Raw genomic sequence first — 20,547 nt, 5'->3', positions numbered from 1 at the left:
CACACAGACAGGCCCCTCCTACACTAGTGAGCTGTCATCTGTACGCCATTGTTTCACCGCCGGAGCAGATGTAGACAAGAATTCCGATTGAGCGATTGAGGTGTTCTGTTGTTGAATGTATTAATAAACATAGCAGTCGTCATTTACTCCCAACATCTGAGCCGCAGTGGATTAACATTACATTTGTTTCTGAAGGGCATGCGCCTAAATGCATATATGTTTGCGGGAATTATTCGTCATCCAGCTTCACCAACAGAAGAGTGTGTATAGGTCTTTGCAAATTGCCTTTGCTAATAATGTGCTAATTAGCAAGTTTCACAACTGCTAAAGTAAACAGTCCCTCAGAGAGTAGCTCGGAAGAGAGGGGCGGGGTCAGCAGAGCTTATTAACATTTAAAGGAAAATGCTACAAAACAGCTTGCTCTGAAAATAACTATTTTGACATGGTAAAATAGGGTGTTTTTTACACTACCATTCAGAAATTTTAACCAAACTATGTTACAGAATTTTCATTAAGACCCTAAAGAATCATATCAACTTGTGGAAAATGGGCATCCGATGACCCCTGTAACTGTATCCTATAACTTGTTATTACAGTATAAAATTACTCTGAGTGGTGTTCTTTTTATTCAACAAAACATACAGTACAAAATGTAATGCCTCTAAAAATCATGTAAAAATGGTCTGATCTTAGCATGCAAACATGCAGCTTTCTATAACTCATGGCAAAGCCAAGCATGATTGTGATATAGATCTATAGATTGTGATATTTTGCACTGGTAACCTGGCAAATTATGTATTTGAATAATTGTTTAGTGATTTGTTTAGGTTAAAATCAGAATTGGATTTTATTCATTTCATAGGGGTCAGTTAAAAAAAATCATGAGAATGTAGCTTGGCTAAATACATTTGTTTTAGTCAAGAAAAATGTTTTAAGTTTTCTTGTAGGTTTCAATCTATGACATTTGAAGAGCAAAATGGCATTTGAAATTTTCTTCTTTATGGACATTGATAGTAGAGATGTGATGTGTGAGTTCTGGTTCTTTATTTTTTCATGTCCTGTTGTTTCTCAGTGTGTTAAAAAAGAATTACCACTTTTGAATGACGTACTGTATTTTAGCATACATTAAGCATTTGTATGACCACAGACAAATAAAATCGTATTTTGTTACATCTAATTAATCATTACTTTTTATAGCTGTATAGAAACTTAAATCTTCATGTTTTAAGGCAGACTGATCCAAGAAAGCCGTGGTAGCTTGACAGCTCTAAGAAGAGTCTGAGTCAGAAATTGTAATTAGAATTAAAAATGTTAAATAAATATCTTCCTGGAACCCTGGTAGAGGACATTATATTTTGGTGAATTTCTCTTAGAGCATGCATGCCACATGGACTCATTTTCTAATTATTTGTCATAAGTAAATGTCTCAGAATAATGTTATGAGGTTTCAAATCGGAATATGACTTTTTGTAAAGAAAAACACACACAAAAAAAACATGGTATTATTTTCAATCGTGTCCTCTGCAGAGGACACCAGAACAAATGGCATGTTAGTCAGGTATTTTGGGGTCAATAGGGGAATAAATTATAGATCAATATTCCTATGAAATATGAGATTTTGCCAAGTTATTAAACCCTTTATAATGCTTCTTTTTTCATTATGGTTTGCCCCAAGAACACATTCATATGGAAATTAGATGCAATGTATAGATGATTTGTATAGAATGGGAACGTCTATGGTCATTTTATGCACGTATTGCATAAACTAAAATAGTATATCAAATCATTCTTTCATAAAACAGTTGAGAATCATCTTTGTACAAACTTTGGTTGAAAATAGCCTGAAACCTAAAAACTGCTGAATGAAAAAAAAATGAAAAAAAAAATAAAATAATTGTTTTTGCCTATATACATACTTTATCATACATTTTTATTGTTTAGAATAACTTAGTCCTGGTGTATATATGCTTATTCAAGGCCAATCATTTTAAAATATAATAACCTGCAGCGCCTCCTCATGGCTACTCTGGCTGAACTACAGTTTCCGGTTGATGGCAGCCAGGTCTCTCGGTGTTTTTAAAAAGAATACAACAGAAGGAATGTTTTTTCATTAATTAGAATTTAAAGACATTCCCTTGACATAATGTCATTGTACTGTGAGGGACTGAGAGACGATAGGAGAGTGACGAGTCACAGACTTTAACAAAAAAAAAAAAAGCAATGAAAGAAAAAGTACCTATGTATGAGTTTTGTTTTATATTGTTTGCAAGCGATGTACTTTTCTGAATATCAACACATAAATATGCTAATAATTTTAGATTTATATAGCCGCCCCCCCCACCCCAAGTGTTCACTCATAAACTGAGGTAAATAAACTCAGATCGATGGGCCTCATTAGTTTGAGGTCATGCACTTCAGTTTATGAGTGATCAATCAATTCCAAAAGAAATGCAAAACCTGCACTAATTAAAATGTAACATGTTTACAAAAAAGATTGAATCCGTTTAATAATATAACATAACAAAAAAAAAGTTTTATAGAGAGATGTTTTTTTTTTTTTTTTTTTTTTTTTTTTGTAGGCCATGCATTTTTGACCAGGAACACCACAAGTACAGGATGGGGAAAAAAAACCACAAAAAGTTTTGGTTCAATATGATAATATTAGCATTTTCAGGAAAAAGAAAATCCTCTCTGGGTCAAACTGACACAACATGAGGTTTTTTTTTTTTTTTAAAGTCCCGTTTTTACTGCATAGATAGCCAAGTATTATTACAAGCCAATTTTGCCAATGGTGAATTACTGCTTTAATAATCGTATGTTAATTAGGTTAGATGTGAATTACGTGAATGTTGATCTTCAGATTATTGTGGACAAGCCTGAGTGGGATCAGGAAGCTGTCAGCAGGAGGCTCCGATTCTTCAGTCGTCAACAGAATTCAAGCAAACTGCTCCAGACCTCACGTGTTTCCGGCAGCAGAGGTGAGCCAGTGTCATTCATGATCAGAATTAATGCTGCTTTTACGTGCTATCGTAAATATTTGTTTACTAGTCAGAAATTAATAACCTCTCTAGTCATATTTACAACTGGGAAACTCTGGGATCATGATAATACTCGAGTTTCCGAGTTGGGCGAGCCGTAAACTTTACCAAACTGCCATAAAAGTTCAATGTGGCGATGGAGAGAAACCGCAGTAGTACTGTAAAGATTTATTTGTTTTTCTCACAGCGTCTTCATTGCTTTCTCCTGCCATTACAGTCATGTATATGAACATTTGATGTGTACTGTATGTATACTGAAAAGTGAAAAGCTTTTATTTGACCAAAATTTAGCAATTGACATCCAGCTGAATATCTAGATAGTGCTGTGAATGTTTATAAGGTTACCAATGATGGGGGTACTACATTTTACTCAAAATCTGTTGGATATTGACTAAATATCTTCTAATCAGTACCTTTTGGCTTTAATAAGATTTCCCCAAGAAACGGGCAAGAATAAATAGGCTGTCCATCATGCTTTCTGTTCTTTCTGACAACAAAGCACTTGAACATGAAAAGTAATTAGAACTTAAAAAGTGGGAAGTATGAAGTTGACGATAACACATAAAGGCAGTTGTGATACATTTTTTACAGGATTATTTGATGAACAGAAATTTCAAAAGAATAGCATTTAGGAATATAAATTGTTTGTAACATTAGAAATGTCTGTACGGTCACTTTTCTTAAAAGATAAAAAAAAAAATCTTATAGACTGAATTTTGAACAGTAGTTTACATAAGTGGAACAAAATAGTGTTATATTTCTGGTATTTATTTTTTTATAATATTCATGATTGCCTTTGCCAGGTGGATTGATTAAATTCTGGGGCTTTTATTTCAAGTGCATCACTTTAACAGTCTGTGCACACTCCAACAATTTCTCATTTCAGTTTGATTTAGAGTTAGCAAAGTAACTAAAAATGACAAATAACTATTTATAACTTATCAAAATGTTAATATTCGAAGAAAGATGAAATATACTCCAGTATTATGCATATATATTTAGTAAAATAATTTTTTATGTGCATATATATTTAGAAATTTGCGTCGCTGCAAGGATCTGCTCTCTGTTCAGACCAATGTGTCCATTACCAAGGCCAAACCACGGCATCATAAGAGGTCACGATCTGTGGTAGGCCGCCCATTGCTGGCTGGCAATCTTCTTCGAAAAGGAAGCTTTGCTTGAACAGCACATTATCTCAGCAGCTTTATCCACTCGACCTTAGTGTGAAGCAGAAGGACAAACTTCTTGTAGATGGCAAGATTTCAAGATTTAATGCAGATTTGAAGCAGATCTCAGAGGTCGACTAATGTCCGGGGGAAATCGAACAAGCAGGAAGTGTCTGATGGCATAGACAGAACACGGCGGGTGCTGAAGTTTGATGACACCCCTAAAACTGTTGCTGTGGAAACTGCGGAACAGAGGAAAAGCCCTCAGCAGAAGCACAAATGTGGAGAGATTCGTGAAGCTCAGAATGGTTTGCAGGAAGAGATTTCTGAGGATTCGGAAGGGTTCAGGACACCCACAGATCTGTTCAGCGTGAAGCCCAAGATTAAACGAGGGAACCAGAAGAAAGTCTCTGCCTCTGGTGTTACAAAACCTGCTGTACAGAAGCCCAACTTCATATCCATGTTAGCCACACTGGTGAAGAATCAGAACCAGATTATTGAGGAATCCTGCAAATGAGTCTCTGTCGAAGTTTTGTAATTAGTTCTTTAAGTCATCTTGTTTTACTCAAGTCGCTGCTATCAAGTTTGGCTAATTCTGTTAATAGATATAATATTTGACAAAAGTCTGCTGATGTTTATTTATTGTTGCATTTGTTTATGTTTTAACATTTGCATTTGCATTAATAAATACAACTTGTTCTAAATGATCTGTTTGTGTATGCTGTTTATTCCACAGTGTCTTGAACTGCAGTTACTGTAATAACCACAGAGAGGAGCTGTTTCCAAACAAACTTGCATATCTTCACTCCTGTATTTTTAAATATTACAATATATGGCCTTAAAAAAAACATTGTCTCACACTTTTATCAAATTGACTTAACATGATGTTTTAGACATCTGTAATTCTGTACATAATGCATGACTTCGTGTTTTTCAGTGGATCGAGGAAAATGGTTTTTAAACTTTATTTAAATAGATACATATAGAGTCAGCAATACATAAACTATATATATATATATATATATATATATATATATATATATATATATATATATATATATATATATATATATATATATATATATATATAAACATTAAAAATAGATATATTGATTGTCCCATAATGGTTCTTTGAAGAACGGTTCACTGGAAGGTTCTTTGGGGAATACAAAATTGTTCTTCTATTGCATCACTGTTTTCAGACACACTAATGGACAAATTTTATTGTTATTGATTATTAGACATCTATACCTAAAACCTTATTATTGAGATTCTGGCTGATGTATTAAATATAATATAATATAGACGTTGAAGGTTTTGTGTCAAAGGATCATTTATAGACATTTCTGATTTTCTTAAATTTCACTTGCGATTTTGTTTCAGACATTTAAAAAATATATATATATATATTTTAATTATATTTTTTATACAAGCAAACATTCTAATATAATATTTTGAATGTTGACAATAAAATGACACTTGTATACAGGAAGGCAAGGGTCGACTATGTTATGAAAGGTAGATTTAATTTGTGGTTTTTCAGTAAAATTTTAAAAACTTGTGCAAATGTATTATTTGTGTGGCAAAGCAATGCTTAGATTTTTTTTTTTTTTTTACTTTTTTTGTTGTTGTTTTCAACTTACTACTGTACTGTAATTTTAACTCTAGTACAGTTAAAATTGTACATTAAGTCCCAGTAGCATAAGATAAACATACATTCATTTTTATTTTTTTGTGGATTAAATTTTCAATTTATTTTTATTACCAAGCCACACTAAGAGACATTCACTGGATCTTAAGACTATCCCAATTAACTATCCCAATTTTATTTAAATAAATAAACAGATCTTAATATAATACTAAGGAAATGTAAAAATATGATGTGTTATATTTGCATAAATGTATTTTATTTTAGGTGAGTTTCATGATGATAAATGAGTCAAAATGCTTATGAATAGCCAAAAAAAAAAAAACAACAACAACAAAAAAACACCTGTCCACAAGGCAAGTCTTCTGTTGTTTTAACACTTAGTGGTTTTAAATGGATTTACACAGATAAACAGCTTTGAAGTGTGATGTGTGCTGTTATTGGTGCTGATGTTGAGGGGTTGGGCTCAGTGACTCCACTGTCACAACCTAAAAGCGCACTGATCCATCACACAACATCCGTTTAGGAAGAGCGAGCGGGCAAGGATGCAGCTAAACCGGACTTTTACTTAGAGAGCAGTTTTATTATTATTATTATTATTTTCTTTTGGATGGACAATCACATCCACACATAATCGTGTTAGGATATATGAGTGTTGCAGAGGAAAGGCATGCAGCCGAATGATCAGAGCTAAGAGGATTTAATGCAGCTGGACATGACCCATGCTGAGTAAAGAAGAAGATTGTATAGTTTTAATCAAGTTTTTATTGCTGGTCACTTTGAGTTTGGACTGTCGAGGAGCGATGTTTGTCTTCATCTCTTTATGCACTCTGTTAACTACACTATAAGTATGCTCTCTGCACAGAGATGTATGGTTTCAACTCTACAGTAAAAGGGTGAGTTATACTACAACTGATTACTACACATAATTTGCTATTTATTCATTTATATGGTAATGCTTTTGCATTATTTAGTTCAGTGCCCCTATTTCATGTAATATGGCTTTATATAACAAAAAATAACTAAACCTCTTCTCAAAATAATAATATTGCTCAGTACATTCGGGTACTTGACATTTTAAGCTGTGAAAGCTCTGCGGTTTCCTGCAGTGTCATTCTATGCTCCATTTAAAGCTAATTTAAACAACATTACTGTAATTTTATTGAAAGTTTTTATGACTTCAGTTTATTTGAGAGACTACATGGTGTGTTTGTAGTTTTTAACATTTATTTGTCAAACCACAGGATCTGCCAAGAGGTTAATAAAATGGTAAAAGCCTAATTACAACCGTAAAACAGTTTTATATAGCTTTTTACTTTCTGTGTGCATTTATATACATTTTAACTTGTTGGCAACGACATGCATTGCAACATGAAATAATGTAACTTTTAGCCATTTCTTGTTATTTGTTGTTTGTATGTTACACTAATTTTCATATATTTCCTCATATCTTGAGCATGATAGGTTTTGTGCTTTTAGGAATACTGACACAAGACCTTGCCACGGGTGGACCTGATCTTTACTAAGCCAGATCTGGACTCAAAAAGCGCATGAAGATGTGTCAGTGTTATTCTGCCCTGCTTATGAGCTGCTTGTACTTGGTATGAGTTTTATTTAAATTACTTTCTCCCAGGGTGCATTACTTGTGAAAGATGGAAAAAGACACTTTGTATTATTATTGTTGTTGTAGTTGTTGTAACTAATACTTATCTCTATATATACCAGTTGTCTTCACTGTCATGCTATTTTTTTTTAAAGCAGTGTAGTATTTGCTAAACAGGTAGGTATGAATTCAAAAACAAATAATTTTCAGTTTTTTTTAATATGTTAATGCATTGTATTATTAATTAACTGTAAAGAGACAAAATTGTTTGTATAACCCAAATATGCATTTAGTATATGCCATGGCTTTTCGTCTCATTTCCTCTGTAAATCTTTGAATAATCCAGTTTGCTCATGGCCCTTAATCCATCAGTTTTGCTCATTTCTCAGGAGGAGAACAAAATGTGCGTGTGTGTGATTGTGTTTTTATTTCCAAAGATTAATTTTAATGCATATGAATTGACTTCACAAACCCAACGCAGAGTTTAATTTAAGACTTTATCCCAGAAACCAGTTTAAGCCAGTTTAAGATGAAATGACAACCTCTGTGATGGCTCAGCCTTAAGTCCTCTCTCTCTCTCTCTCTCTCTCTCTCTCTCTCTCTCTCTCTCTCTCTCTCTCTCTCTCTCTCTCTCTCTCTCTCTCTCTCTCTCTCGAGACTTTTCTCTCACTTCCTTCACTCAAGTCAGATTTTTATTATTAGTCCTTTTCCCCCTCAATTTATTGCCATCCTTAAATAAAAAAAAAAAAAAAAAAAAAAAAATTACCTGCAGAGGATGTCGGTAGTTCTTTTTTCTGTGAATCATGAGTTTGCACTAAATCAGCGTTAACATACAGTAGATTTGGATTTTAATTAAGTTTGAATTGTGAAGTGTACAGCACAAATTATATAGGTCTCCTAAATTTCTACCCCTTTTGGCTTTTTATCTTTGGAAATGAGAGAGAAATAATGGAGAAAGCTGAAGACAGACTTGGGGAGACGGGGACTAAACAGCCTTTTGGGACTTATACGCTCTTTCATTCTATCAAATTATGCCTTTGAAAGTATATGTGAGAGGCTTTTGGGCTTTGTTGAAAGATAGAGAATGAGAGTAGGGCAGCTCCTCCCTGATCTTCCTCCTTTGGTCTTTCCTGGGCTGTTTTCTGTTCATTCATTTTTCACCACGACTGCAGTGCAAAACAAAGATGTCGCATTGATTGGCTGTAGTATTAAAATGCAACGTTACACTGAATGATAGCAGGAGTTTGTGACTGTGTGGGTGTCACTGTCTTATGCTTGAGGTAAATAGTGTTTATTGAGTCAGTAGAAAAATTGCATTGCAGTGAGATATTACATCCTGTTTGCATCATTTAAAACAGGGCTATCTCACACATTTTTCAGTTTTTCCATCCCCTCTTTATGTTTTGATTATTTATGTAGTGATTTATCTCCTTTGAGTTCTTCTACATGATTTTAGTCATGTTGTACTGTAGTAGATTATTCATCTATTATTTCACATCTGAGATGTGAATGTGGACATGGTATTTGGGGAATCAATAGATAAAGTCCTGCAGGAAAATGGAAGTAGAGTAGTTTTTGAATGGCTTTATTTTTCTCCACTGGACTGGATTGAAATGTTATTTTTCCTGAGATACATTAGCATCTACAACCACTTTGGTTAACAATTCCCTTCCTGGTTTTGTCTTTGAAGGTGACATGTGGAGCAGAGCTCAGAGCAGCTGTGTCTCCTCTGGGTTGGGGAGAGAGTGATAAGGAGGAAAGCGTCTCTCCTTACGGCTCTCATTCAGGGATTCTCAAATCCCTGCGGCTTTTCTCCCACACGTCCCAATCTAACAGCCAGAGCCGTGAAACCGCTCAGGACTCTGGGGCACTGGATCTGTGGGCTTGGTTATCCAACCACACTGATACTGAAGAAACCCTCTCGAGGGCCAGACGTCGTCCCTATGTGAAAACGGGCAAGTTTAAGAAGATGTTTGGCTGGGGCGACTTCCACTCGAACATCAAAACAGTCAAGCTAAACCTTCTCATTACTGGGAAAATTGTCGACCATGGCAACGGAACCTTCAGTGTCTATTTCCGACACAATTCCACCGGTCTGGGCAACGTGTCCGTCAGCCTGGTCCCACCTTCCAAGGCCGTTGATTTTGAGATCACTCAACAGGAAACCATAGATGTACCTAAAGACAGTAAGGCCTTCAATTGTCGAGTGGAATATGAGAAGACGGACCGCAGCAAGAGGACGTCTGTTTGCAGTGACTTCCCGAACAGGGTATGTCTACAGGAACAGACCCAAAGCCATGTGTCTTGGCTTTGCTCCAAGCCCTTCAAGGTCATCTGCATCTACATTGACTTCTTCAGTGCAGACTACAAGCTAGTACAGAAGGTCTGCCCAGATTACAACTACCACAGTGACACTCCCTATACCTCCGTGGGATAGCACAGCCTAGATTGGATGTGTTGAGGTAACTGAGGCGTCATCTCTTTGTTACAGCCTCTCTAGTCTGTAGTTTCCTTAATCTGTTTCACAAAGAAGCAGATAAATGGAAGCAAGGCCAGATCGAGGAACCACTCTTCTGATTCTATCTTACTTGTCCTTCTATGTCGAGGAATTTCTGTCATCATTTTCCACAGAAGAAAGTCAGTCAAACAACATGAGGGCGAATAAATGACAGAATTTTCATTTTTGGATAAACCCATGCTTAACCCAGGCTAAGTCCTGATTTCTGATTTACAGTATAGTGACCCCCCCTGACCCTTTCTCAGTGACTCTTGTGATGTCATCAGTGTGATGTTTTAAAATCTCCAAATCAAATGTAAGCTGTGATTCAAGAACAGAAAAAAAACGAAAACATCTTGTATTGCAGCCATTTGTGATGCTCTCCTTTTCATGCCAGCATATTTTTGTGTTCACAGAAACATTGTCAATAACTAAGCTTGATGTTGAAGCCCTAATGTGCTCCTCAGTTCTTTTGTATTTTGTTTCTGTTATTAAACAAATGATTAGATTTTAGTTTTCAGAATGCTCTTCTTGTGTATTTTTTTTTTCTTTGACTCCAAGAATGTTAGCAGCTTTTTGGTGTACAGCTTAAGAAATCCTTGCACAGATGCTGCAAACAAATAACGGTTTTGAAGTTAGACAAAGCTTAGGTCAAGTCTGTTACCAAATCTTCTTAAATCTTCCACATTTGTTACCAAATCTTAAAAACCTCAATATCCCTCTGACTACCGGAGGAGAGTCTCATTGCGGGACAGACATTTCGTCTATTTGACCTCTGTAATTCAGCCATATGAAAACATTGTTGATGACATTGTTTTACGTCGGTAGAAAGAACGGTTTCATTCACAAAGGTCTGATCGTATGTGCAAACTCTGATCTGAAAAAATGCACACATAATGTCTGTGTAATCTCACGGCTTGATGAACAGGGCGTTTGAGGATTTGGAGCACGCTGGCTTTGATCTCAGCTTAAGTCGTCTCCAGATGTTTAAAGACTTTAAAAAAAAAAGTAGTTTTATAACAGTTCATTTAAATGATTTTGGAAGCCACAAACCAAAAAGAATATGGAGTGTTTGCATCATGCTAGTGTCCATTGGAGATCGATCCTTAAGGCATCACACAGGTACTGATATATTATAAACTGAAACTTCTAAAAGATTGTAAACTTGCCATCAAAAAAATTCAAGCTAAAATTTTATAACTTGGACTGACTTCTAAAATAACGGTTCGCTTTTTTCTCCAAATCTGATCACCTGCCAACATTTTTATGGGTCAAGAAAACTGAATTATACAGTGTGGCCATGGGAAAAGAGTGGTTAAAGTAAAATCCAAAAGTCAAGTCTTAAGGACAGGAGGATTTTTTTTTTTTTTTTTTTTTTTTTTTTTATAAATCACAATAAAGCCAGGACATTTTTTTCTAATTTTATTTTCAAAGCAATAAATCAAAGTTCTTTTGTACCACAATACATTTTTTTCCCCAACACAAAGAACTCTCCTGATCCAGAGTACGTTAAACCATTGAAAAGAACTTCAACTAAAGTCAGAACTAACTGTGCGAAAACTGAGGGGAAAACAAGTTCTGTAAACAACACGGTAAACAAATCTTCATATTTACCATTAGTTTAAGTTGGTGCAAAATATCGACGTCTTGAGCCGTTTTCGTGTAATACTCTTTCGTGTAATTTCGCTTAAGTATTCTACAGCACGACCTCAGTTAATACTTACGCCAATTTGAATGATGCTAAACATACAATGCGACATTCTGCCAGCAATATAGGCAACATTATCACTTTAAAAGTGTCAGTGGAGACTATCTTTGCACTCGATGCATGTGCATGGGTATGCATTTAGTGAGTGTATACTTGTTTTCTTTTTAAACGTCAGACCACAAGTTCACAAAAAGGGCTAATGCAACCCTCCCCCTCAAGAACATGTAATATATAAGGTCCTAAACACCACCATGTTAAAACTACTGCATTATGTGGGAGCTAGTGCAATCCAGACATGTCTGGGATCAGTCGCAGCAGGCACGTAGCTACACGTAGAGACACAAAGGTGCGGAGGGGCAGATCCTTTAAGGCCATTTTTCAAATGACGTCCAGAGTAAACAGCAAGGCGAAGTCCATTTCTTCTTGAGCACTGTGGTTTGAACTAGTTCCTCTATCCAGTCTCTGGTAAGGGCGACGGGCGAGTGAAGAAGGAGGGGGAAGTAGGGCTCGTTGGAGTAGTTGCTTCCTCATGCGTTTTGTTCTAAGCAGTCTGTGAGGGCAAAGGTCAAGACTGTTTTAGCCGTTTCCTAGGTAGACCAAAAGGGGTGCACTGGGCTGAAGCAAGAGCCCGGAAAGCCTCGGCCACTAAGTGAGGATGGGACTGAATCATCGCTTTCCAACCTGCGGTCTCCATTATGTCTGCGGCATGACTGTGAATGAGCAAAAACAAGCCTGAAGGTTACTATCAATGATATAACATTCGTCTCACGCTGATGAAATTAGTAAAAATAATCTGGGATTTTTAGTAATTCTGTGAAATCATGATAATTAAAAGAATGCTCTGGGTTCAAAACAAGTTAAGCTTTATCTTGCAAACTGATTCAAAGAATAGAAATTAAAAAAAAATAATTTTATAAACACATTTAATTAAATACATTTTAGTGCTGTTGAATACTTAATTGCGATTAATCACATCCAAAATAAGTTTTTGTTTACAATATGTGTTTACGGTGTATATTTATTATGGATTTGTAAATACACACACAAAGTACATATTTAGAAAATATTTAATGTTTATATTTAATGTTTATACATTTATATATTCATTTTCTTATACTTTTTATGTAAATAAATGTTATATATAAACAACATTTGTCTTAGAAATACACATGTATGTGTATTTATATATACATAATATACACATTATGTAAACAAAAACTTATTTTGGATGCAATAAATTACAATATATATTGTGGTTTGGAAGTTTTTTTGTTTTGTTTTTTAATAAAAAAATCTATAGCTTGAAAAGCTAAAGCCATGGTCTCGTGTAAAAGTGATTTTACCACAGTAAAAAGGTTTGCACAGTTACTTTACTGTCGACAGAGCTCAGAGTGCACTGATGCCCAGAACATTCCTTTAAAACGTGACCATGCAACAAGATCTTATGTTTTACGGATATCTTAAGTCACATAATTGCTACGCAAACAGGAGCTTCCTGCTAAATACAGATGTGCTTTTTATTTGCAGAGGACTCTGGGAGATGGTAACATGTTGCCACACATACTTGCTATTCCAGTTCTTCCCATCTTTACAGCCCAGCTGTCTAAGAACACTGCATCTGAGGAAAGAGACCAGAGCAAGAATTCAAACAGAGCTCCCAGAATGCACTGCAGCCACCGCTGTCGCCATTAGATATATAGAAGCCAAATAATTCCAATTCATATAATTGTCTGCTTTGCTTTTAACCAGTCATCTATGCATAGAAAAAATGCACATGGTTTTACCTTCAAACTCAATATAGTATTTATTAAAATTATTTTTATAATATAGATATTATATTTCTGCTCTAGCATGTATCCTTTCAAAACAGCCCAATTAAACCTGGGAGTAATTAAATTGGCAAATATTTACAATGTAAATACAATTATGTTTAAGTGTTCAGAAAACATGGGAACAGTAAAGTATACAAAGGATGTTTTTGAGTGTGTGTTCTTGCCTATTAATGAAGTCTATGGCTTGTGCTTTAAGCTGCTCTGCGCTGTGAAGGTCAGCCAGAATGAGGATGTCAGCCACATTCTCCACAGATAAACTGTTACAGAGAGCCTCCTCACATAAAACCTTTAATCTTTCCAAAGCATACTGAAAAGAAGGAGAAGAAAACAGACTTTGGGTCAATCACAGGAAGTGTTCACACACAACAGCAGCACGGAGACAAACAAAAGCGCTCTTCCTTCAGAGCAAGAGTGTGTTACCTTGTCTGCAGCAGCTAACAGGTTGTCGGCCATTTTCTCCAGGTTAGGAGCTTTACCAGTGTAAATAAATACCATCATTTCCCTAAATACATCCGGTTCCACATCGCTGATGTCCACACGGTTCTGCAATGGGGTTGAAAAAAAAACTTTTTGAAAATCTGATTTAAAATTGAATTGAATAAAATATTTGAAAAAAATATATATATTTCATTGCTGCTTAAACATGGAAAGTTTTATACAAATTTTAGTTAAAACTAATAGTATATAATAACAGTGTGTGTAAAATTATAATTTTCATAGTTAACCCTGGACCACAAAATCAGTCTTAAGTCGCTTGGGTATATTTTTTTAAAAAACTTTTTAAAAATTATTGATTTTTCTTTTATGCCAAACATTATTAGGATATTAAGTAAAGATTCCTACTGTAAATCTACAAAAAATAATTTTGATTAGTAATATGCATTGTTAAGAACTTCATTTCAACCTTAAATGCGATTTTCTCAATATTTAGATTGTTTTGCACCCTCAGATTCCAGATTTTCAAATAGTTGTATCTTTGCCAAATATTGTCCGATCCTAATAAACCATACATCAATTATTCAGCTTTCAGATAATCTATAAATATACAAAAAAAAAAAAAAAAAAAACCTTATGACTGGTTTGGTGGTCCTGGGTCACACACACACAAATATTATATATAATATTTACATATATATATATATATATATATATATATATATATATATATATATATATATATATATATGTGTGTGTGTGTGTGTGTGTGTGTGTGTGTGTGTGTGTGTGTGTGTGTGTGTGTGTGTGTGTGTGTGTTTATTTTTATTGCATTTTATAAAAACATATATAAATAAAAATTAAACATTTTATTTCAATTACAGTATATAACAAAATAATAATAATTAGTTACATAAATATATGTAACTTTTTTTACAGCTACTTTTATTGTAAAATGTGGTAAACAGTAATTCTTAAGAATCAAGAGTAGATTCATTCATTCCTGACTAGTAATGTTCATCGTATCACTTACTTTTTTACTCTCCTCCATTTTGTGTTCAAACATGGCATTGAATACTGGCGACCTCGCTGGCAAAGGAAACACGAATCATCAGTTTCAAGTGAATCATCTGTGTGTAAAGTACTGCAAAATTCAGCATGTGCCTCATTAACATTTCACTGAACATTCTCTATTGTCTGTGCAGCTTGCCATTTAGCAAGGAGGCAAAATCTGGGTGTACCCCAAACGTCTGTCAGTGCCGTGTTGGGATGAGTAAGCTCACCTGCCAGTATGGATTTGTGCGCTTTGAACTCTTGCCCTCCCACGAACAAGCTGCAGTCTGTGAACCTGGAGCCTTCCCACAGGTTACCCAAGTCGTCGGAAAGCTGACACTCCGGAACCTTCAGCATGTTTGTGTTCGACTGGCCAGAGATGTTTACAGAGTCCTGGACCACACTTACCTAAACAAATAAGTCACTGGTTTTGAAGCAAGGACATTTCTAAATCCAAATATTTAGTGTACTTGAATTGTGACATGTTACGGTACCTCACAGAACAGAGTGAGCTTGTCATCAGGAAGAAGTCCGTTAGCTTCGTCCAGCAGGAAATCTCTCCTGATGAACTTCTTGAAGCCCCAGTCTTTTCCCTGGACGAAGCGGTAGGCTCTTTGGCTTTCTGAAATATAGGCAGAACAAAAGAAGCACAATTTTGAATCTTACAGTTATTCCACATTACAAAACTCAATCCTGCGAGTGTCTGAAAAACTCTTACCCATGGCTTTAGTTTCTTCTCTTTTGGCGTTCAGTAAAGAAAACTTGAACTTTGCTCTAACTTCACTTTTTGGGCAGCTGACAAGCAATAAGTACAGAGAGAGATAATCTTTACTCTCATCATCCAGTCCCTTTGGGTTCACTCGCAAACACCTGCAGAAAAGGACAAACAAAACCAGAAGTATGTTCAACAATTTTTGTAAAAATCATTTCTAAATAACTGTTAAGAATTTGGAAAACACCAAATTTGGAAAATGTATGTGTCCATATAAAATAAAATGCTAAATACATACTGGAGGACAAATGTTTTAATTTTTTTTTTTTTTTTGAAGAAATATCTAATGCTCATCAAGACTGCATTAATTTGATAAAATAAAAAATATAAAATATAGTAAAACAGTTATATTGCAATACATTATCACAATTTAAAAAATTCGATTTGAATATGTTGTAAAATGCAATTTAAACCTGTGATGGCAAAGCTGAATTTTCAGTCTGTTACAAGAAATTATTTTTATATGCTGATTTTCTGCTCAATTATCATCAGTAGCCTACTCAATAATTTAATAATAGTTCTGACTATTATCAATCCTGAAAACTGTTTCTGTTTAATAGTTCTGTGGAAACTTTTAAATCGAATAAACTTCTTTCAACAACATTCAAAAAACAATTATTCTAAACTTTTTATCGGCAGTGTATTATTTATAGGCCATCGGAGGAGCAGTCACACTCAAGGAACTGAGATCGAAATATCTAGATCTTCAGAGACAAAGATTCATCGATAAAAGCATTTCTTTGGCTGTCAGTGACTAAATAAATTTTTGCAGTTCTGAAAATTTGTCCCAGACGACTCTGTGTAATCCCAACCTAAATCAAAATGGGCCACCGTTGTTTCACAAACAATGATATTTGGAAAGGTCAAGCCTGTATTTGTGCGAGTATGTTTGGTTGAAGAGGATGGCAAGGCATTAGAGAGAAGAATTAAGAGGCCACTTGAGAGCTTTCGACAACACTCCGAACACAGTAAAAAAACACACCATTTCATCTTGTCGTTGGGCCCCGAGGAGAAGGTCGAGCTCCTTACGACTTCTCCCATCTCCTCCCGACAGAAGCTGAAGTTGTTAATCGTCCACATGTAAGAAAACTTTACGACTTTCACCTGTGAAAAAAAAACAAAAACAGAGGGATATTTATGACTGGTGTTCTCAACTCAGAAAGATTAATTTTCCATTGGCTTAGTCTCTCTCACCTGTGTATAACACCAGCTTTCTGCCACAGGTCCGGATGTCATTTCCCCTGGGGGAGGGGGTGTGGGAACCCGCGACATGGCCTGCTTTCACCCTTCAACGTCCCTGATTTAGCTCACTGCTCGGCCTACACACAGAACCAAGACAAAACTGTGTAACGGTAGTCGAAACAGGTCAGTGAGTCAATATGATTTCCCAATATGAGAACTGGTTACAATCACAAGGCAGCTCTTTCAAACGTCTATAAATAACCACAACTGAGGTACACTATTAGGTCAAAGTTTACATGTAATGGTTGCTAACACCAAATGCATTCAATTATAGATTTAGCCAATGTTCTACTAAGAGACTAGATTTTTGCATTTTCTGAAAAAGGAAAAACCACCAATTTTTTTTTTACTGACCATAAAAAGACTGATACTGTAGATGCCACAGTAATAGAAACAGATGACCAATAGTAATAGCCCAAAGTGAGTAATACAGGAGGTCATTGGGAATATATAAAGTCAAATAATACCTTGTGTTCAGAGCCCAGCAGGTTGTGTTTCCATGTCATCCCTGGGCCAGAGTGACTGGAAACAATGACTAACAATGCAAACTGACCTCAGGCTCCAAACAAGCCATCCTAAACACACAGACGCAGAATTAACCAAACATGCATCCATGCCATGAACATCAGCAAAACTCTACACTATTTAACATAACTCGGCATACAAAAGCACAATAACGTATAGTACTTCCAGAATGTTCGGTACATAATCAATCCAGGGCATTTGTTGCATAATGTTGATTATCACAGAACACGATTTCAACTTGTCCATTAGTTTGCAAAAAAAAAAAAAAAAAAACCTTGATAAAGGAATGCAAGCAATATGTTAAACTCATCTTTTTTGTTAAAACACTAATTCCTCCAACTTATTGTTTGAGCTGTAAATTTACTTCTAGGTAGAAAACGAATTTTCTACATGAATGAGCTGCTATATTAGTTACCTAAAATAATATCTGTGAATGCTGCCATAACATGAACAGGTGCCGGTAAAGACAAAACAAACGGATTTAATTTGGATGATTTCTGACTGTTTTTCAACACCGGATATTGTGAACATATGCAGATGGTTAGCTTAGCTTAGCACACACAAATATGGATTTAACTTTACACAGACAAGGGCAGTTCTGTAACTATTATGTATCATATCTTGAGATTATAAACACTATACATTTTAATGTTTATTGCTTTGCCCCCATTTACTTCCATTGTATGATTTATTGATTATTTATGCTACAAAAGCGGTCAACTGAGCATAACTTGTATTGGATAAAACAATCCGGTTGTACATGACAAGTCATTATTCACCATTCTGTACAATCAAGTCTTCATTTAACACGTCTACACACCATGACTGACCTCATGAAAAAAAAGCACACACACACACTCACCTCGGTAAGAATGCTGAATCTCACTTGTGGGAGCTTTGCGAGCCTTTTAGACTGGAGAGCTTGGCAGCCGAGGGCAGTTCTGTGGGATGCCACTCTCAGCAGACACTCAATGAACCCTGGCAGGAACAACAGTATTTTAACACCACATGCACTGGGACAGCATCAGGTTCTGTCCCAACTGCTTTGCAGCCCACACTTCTGACTACAGACAACATAACACTGATATGGGCTTTCAAATGTCGCGTCCAGTGAACAAGATGATCTAGAACTAATTGAAAATACAAGTCGTGTTTGGGAACGTTCTGTCATCCGAGAATGTAAAGAACACAGCAAAGAGTGCAAAGGACATTATGTCGTTTGCTTAATTGATGAAGAAGAGCACAGAAATGGATAAGCCAGCTGTAGAACAGTTAAGGAGACCATCAGATCTAAAACAGCCACAAAATATGTATAAGTTTATGAAAATACCTTTTCAAAAACAATGCTGTGCCCCTATGGTTAAAAAAAAAACATTAATCAGGAACACAGATTACTCAAGGTCACTAAAAATCTGGTGAAATAAATTGTTTTACTATTATTATGTTATCCACTAACAAGGCTGTTTGTAGAATCTGGAATAAAATAACTTCAGACAAAAAGGAAGAACCCCTGTTTAAAGTGGATAAGTCTATGGCCAAAGGAAATTACCTTTAAAAAAAAAAAGAAAAGAAAAAGAAAATCAACCAATTATCAGAATGTTACCACTGGAACCGTCACAAAACATCCCTCCATCTTCAGCTAACGTTACTTCGGATATTGTTATTGCATCAACTGTCCAGACATTGTCAAAGGGAAATTATTTTCCTATTTCAATTTAGGAGCTTTGTATTTATTTATTTTTTCTAGAAATGTGCTGTATAAAATAGACTTTATAAAAAAATTACATAAAATGATTCACATTTGAAAGAGGCGTTCTCGAATTAATGAGTCAATCGGGTCTGAAAGAATCGGTTCTCTTTAAATCAATAAGCTCATTACGAGTAAGTTCTTCAGAACCGCTCGAAACTATTTCGTTGTCGCGAACAAATCGTTCATACATGTTTTGTGAACGATTCACTAATAAGATCCGACTCAAAAGAACCATTAGTTCGCGATTCGGAGATCGCTGTAATGCGCTACGAAACCAGCCCCTCCGCCCCAAGTTTCTGTTATGAATCGATAACCGCGTTTCTTACCGCGTTCGAAGAACTTTGCACATACATATGAGCGACGAACACTTCTCGTCTTTCCGTTAGATCCGCTTGCAGTGCAATTGATGCGGAAAACGAACAGGAAAAGAGTCAAGGAAACCAAGTTAGCCAAGCAAGGCTCGTCTCGTTTGGCCTAAATTTCATGCACGGCCCAAACAAGAGACAGAACCATAACAAAGCCGAGTCAACTATGTTGATTTACGGCCGAAACAAAGAAAGATCATTCTACCAAACCCCGCACGTATCTGATTTGTTTGTCCGAAAGCAGCACATCATGGTATGGATCGAGTAAGAATCTGTCTTTGTGTTAGTGCTCAGAGCGGTGGTTAAAATACAAGATAAAAATAATTTTACAAACCTCTCAGACACTCCGCATCACAGACATAGAAACACGGTACGATATGTGACCTGAGTGAGTCGTAGAAGGAATTTTGTGCGAAACGAGTGAACTTTTGAGCCTTTCTCTACAGATAAGGGGTGTTTTTCTCTCGCTTGTCTCTCATAGCGCTGTCTGCGCTTCAGCTCTATGCAGGCGCACTGCGCATGCGCACAGAACTTCCTCTCAAACCATCTGTTCTAGAGAAGCCCAGTTAGTTAGCAGCCTACGCTAAATTCTAATGGCTAGAAATGCGATTTACCACTACTGATGGAGTAATTATCGTGGTTATTTTAATTAGGTCGGCTACCATGACTTCGATAAGACGTGCATCTACATTTTATGATGCATAGCCACTCGCAGCTCCCATAATATCAGGGCAATTAATTAAATGACACGAAGACTGATGAAAGATATAACAGACTGAACCTATAATATATTGATAGGTTACTTACTTTATATATATATAAACATACTGTGTTTTTAACCACTAGGCACGTCTCATTTTACAATCTCAAAACTTGACGTTCAAATAAAATTTTGTTTTAATTTTTTAATTTT

The 20,547-nt window shown here is 35.6% G+C and overlaps 2 protein-coding genes across 4 annotated transcripts; one reads left to right on the top strand and one right to left on the bottom strand.

Moving 5' to 3' along the window:
• The first annotated feature begins 2,746 nt into the window (after window positions 1-2,746).
• LOC113055318 (neurexophilin-2-like) lies at window positions 2,747-10,614 on the top strand. 3 transcript variants are annotated; one of them, XM_026221543.1, is made up of 3 exons: window positions 2,855-2,978; window positions 7,332-7,453; window positions 9,146-10,614. In XM_026221543.1, the coding sequence occupies exons 2-3, from the start codon at window positions 7,403-7,405 to the stop codon at window positions 9,890-9,892; spliced, it is 798 nt and encodes a 265-aa protein (XP_026077328.1). In that variant the 5' UTR covers window positions 2,855-2,978; window positions 7,332-7,402; the 3' UTR covers window positions 9,893-10,614. The 3 variants fall into 3 exon arrangements, 2 of the variants coding, with proteins under 2 accessions (XP_026077328.1, XP_026077327.1); XM_026221542.1 differs by lacking the exon at window positions 2,855-2,978 and adding an exon at window positions 6,117-6,748; XR_003277513.1 differs by lacking the exons at window positions 7,332-7,453; window positions 9,146-10,614 and adding an exon at window positions 4,073-4,901 and having other exon boundaries at window positions 2,747-2,978.
• A 745-nt stretch (window positions 10,615-11,359) lies between these two features.
• On the bottom strand, window positions 11,360-20,158 carry spoplb (speckle type BTB/POZ protein like b). Its single transcript, XM_026221541.1, has 13 exons — window positions 19,969-20,158; window positions 18,382-18,497; window positions 17,462-17,569; window positions 16,947-17,071; window positions 16,735-16,856; window positions 15,699-15,850; window positions 15,475-15,602; window positions 15,211-15,388; window positions 14,961-15,016; window positions 13,913-14,035; window positions 13,657-13,799; window positions 13,225-13,278; window positions 11,360-12,370 (listed from the first exon to the last, which is right to left on the bottom strand). Exons 4-13 carry the CDS (start codon window positions 17,022-17,024, stop codon window positions 12,226-12,228), a joined length of 1,179 nt encoding a protein of 392 aa, XP_026077326.1. The 5' UTR covers window positions 17,025-17,071; window positions 17,462-17,569; window positions 18,382-18,497; window positions 19,969-20,158; the 3' UTR covers window positions 11,360-12,225.
• Between the last annotated feature and the right edge of the window lie 389 nt (window positions 20,159-20,547).

Source organism: Carassius auratus, chromosome 36 (genome assembly GCF_003368295.1).
Source record: "Carassius auratus strain Wakin chromosome 36, ASM336829v1, whole genome shotgun sequence".
In the NCBI taxonomy this organism is placed as follows: domain Eukaryota; kingdom Metazoa; phylum Chordata; class Actinopteri; order Cypriniformes; family Cyprinidae; genus Carassius; species Carassius auratus.
Note: the sequence above shows the minus strand (reverse complement) of the source record. Positions and strands in the feature narration are given on the sequence as shown.

Coding starts and splice junctions, on each gene's coding strand:
- LOC113055318 (XM_026221543.1), top strand. CDS start 7,403: ATGAAGATGTGTCAGTGTTATTCTGCCCTGCTTATGAGCTGCTTGTAC. Junction 7,454..9,145: donor TTATGAGCTGCTTGTACTTG/GTATGAGTTTTA, acceptor TTGTCTTTGAAG/GTGACATGTGGAGCAGAGCT.
- spoplb (XM_026221541.1), bottom strand. CDS start 17,024: ATGTCGCGGGTTCCCACACCCCCTCCCCCAGGGGAAATGACATCCGGA. Junction 15,017..15,210: donor GCACAAATCCATACTGGCAG/GTGAGCTTACTC, acceptor TTCCTTTGCCAG/CGAGGTCGCCAGTATTCAAT. Junction 14,036..14,960: donor AAATGGAGGAGAGTAAAAAA/GTAAGTGATACG, acceptor ACCCCATTGCAG/AACCGTGTGGACATCAGCGA.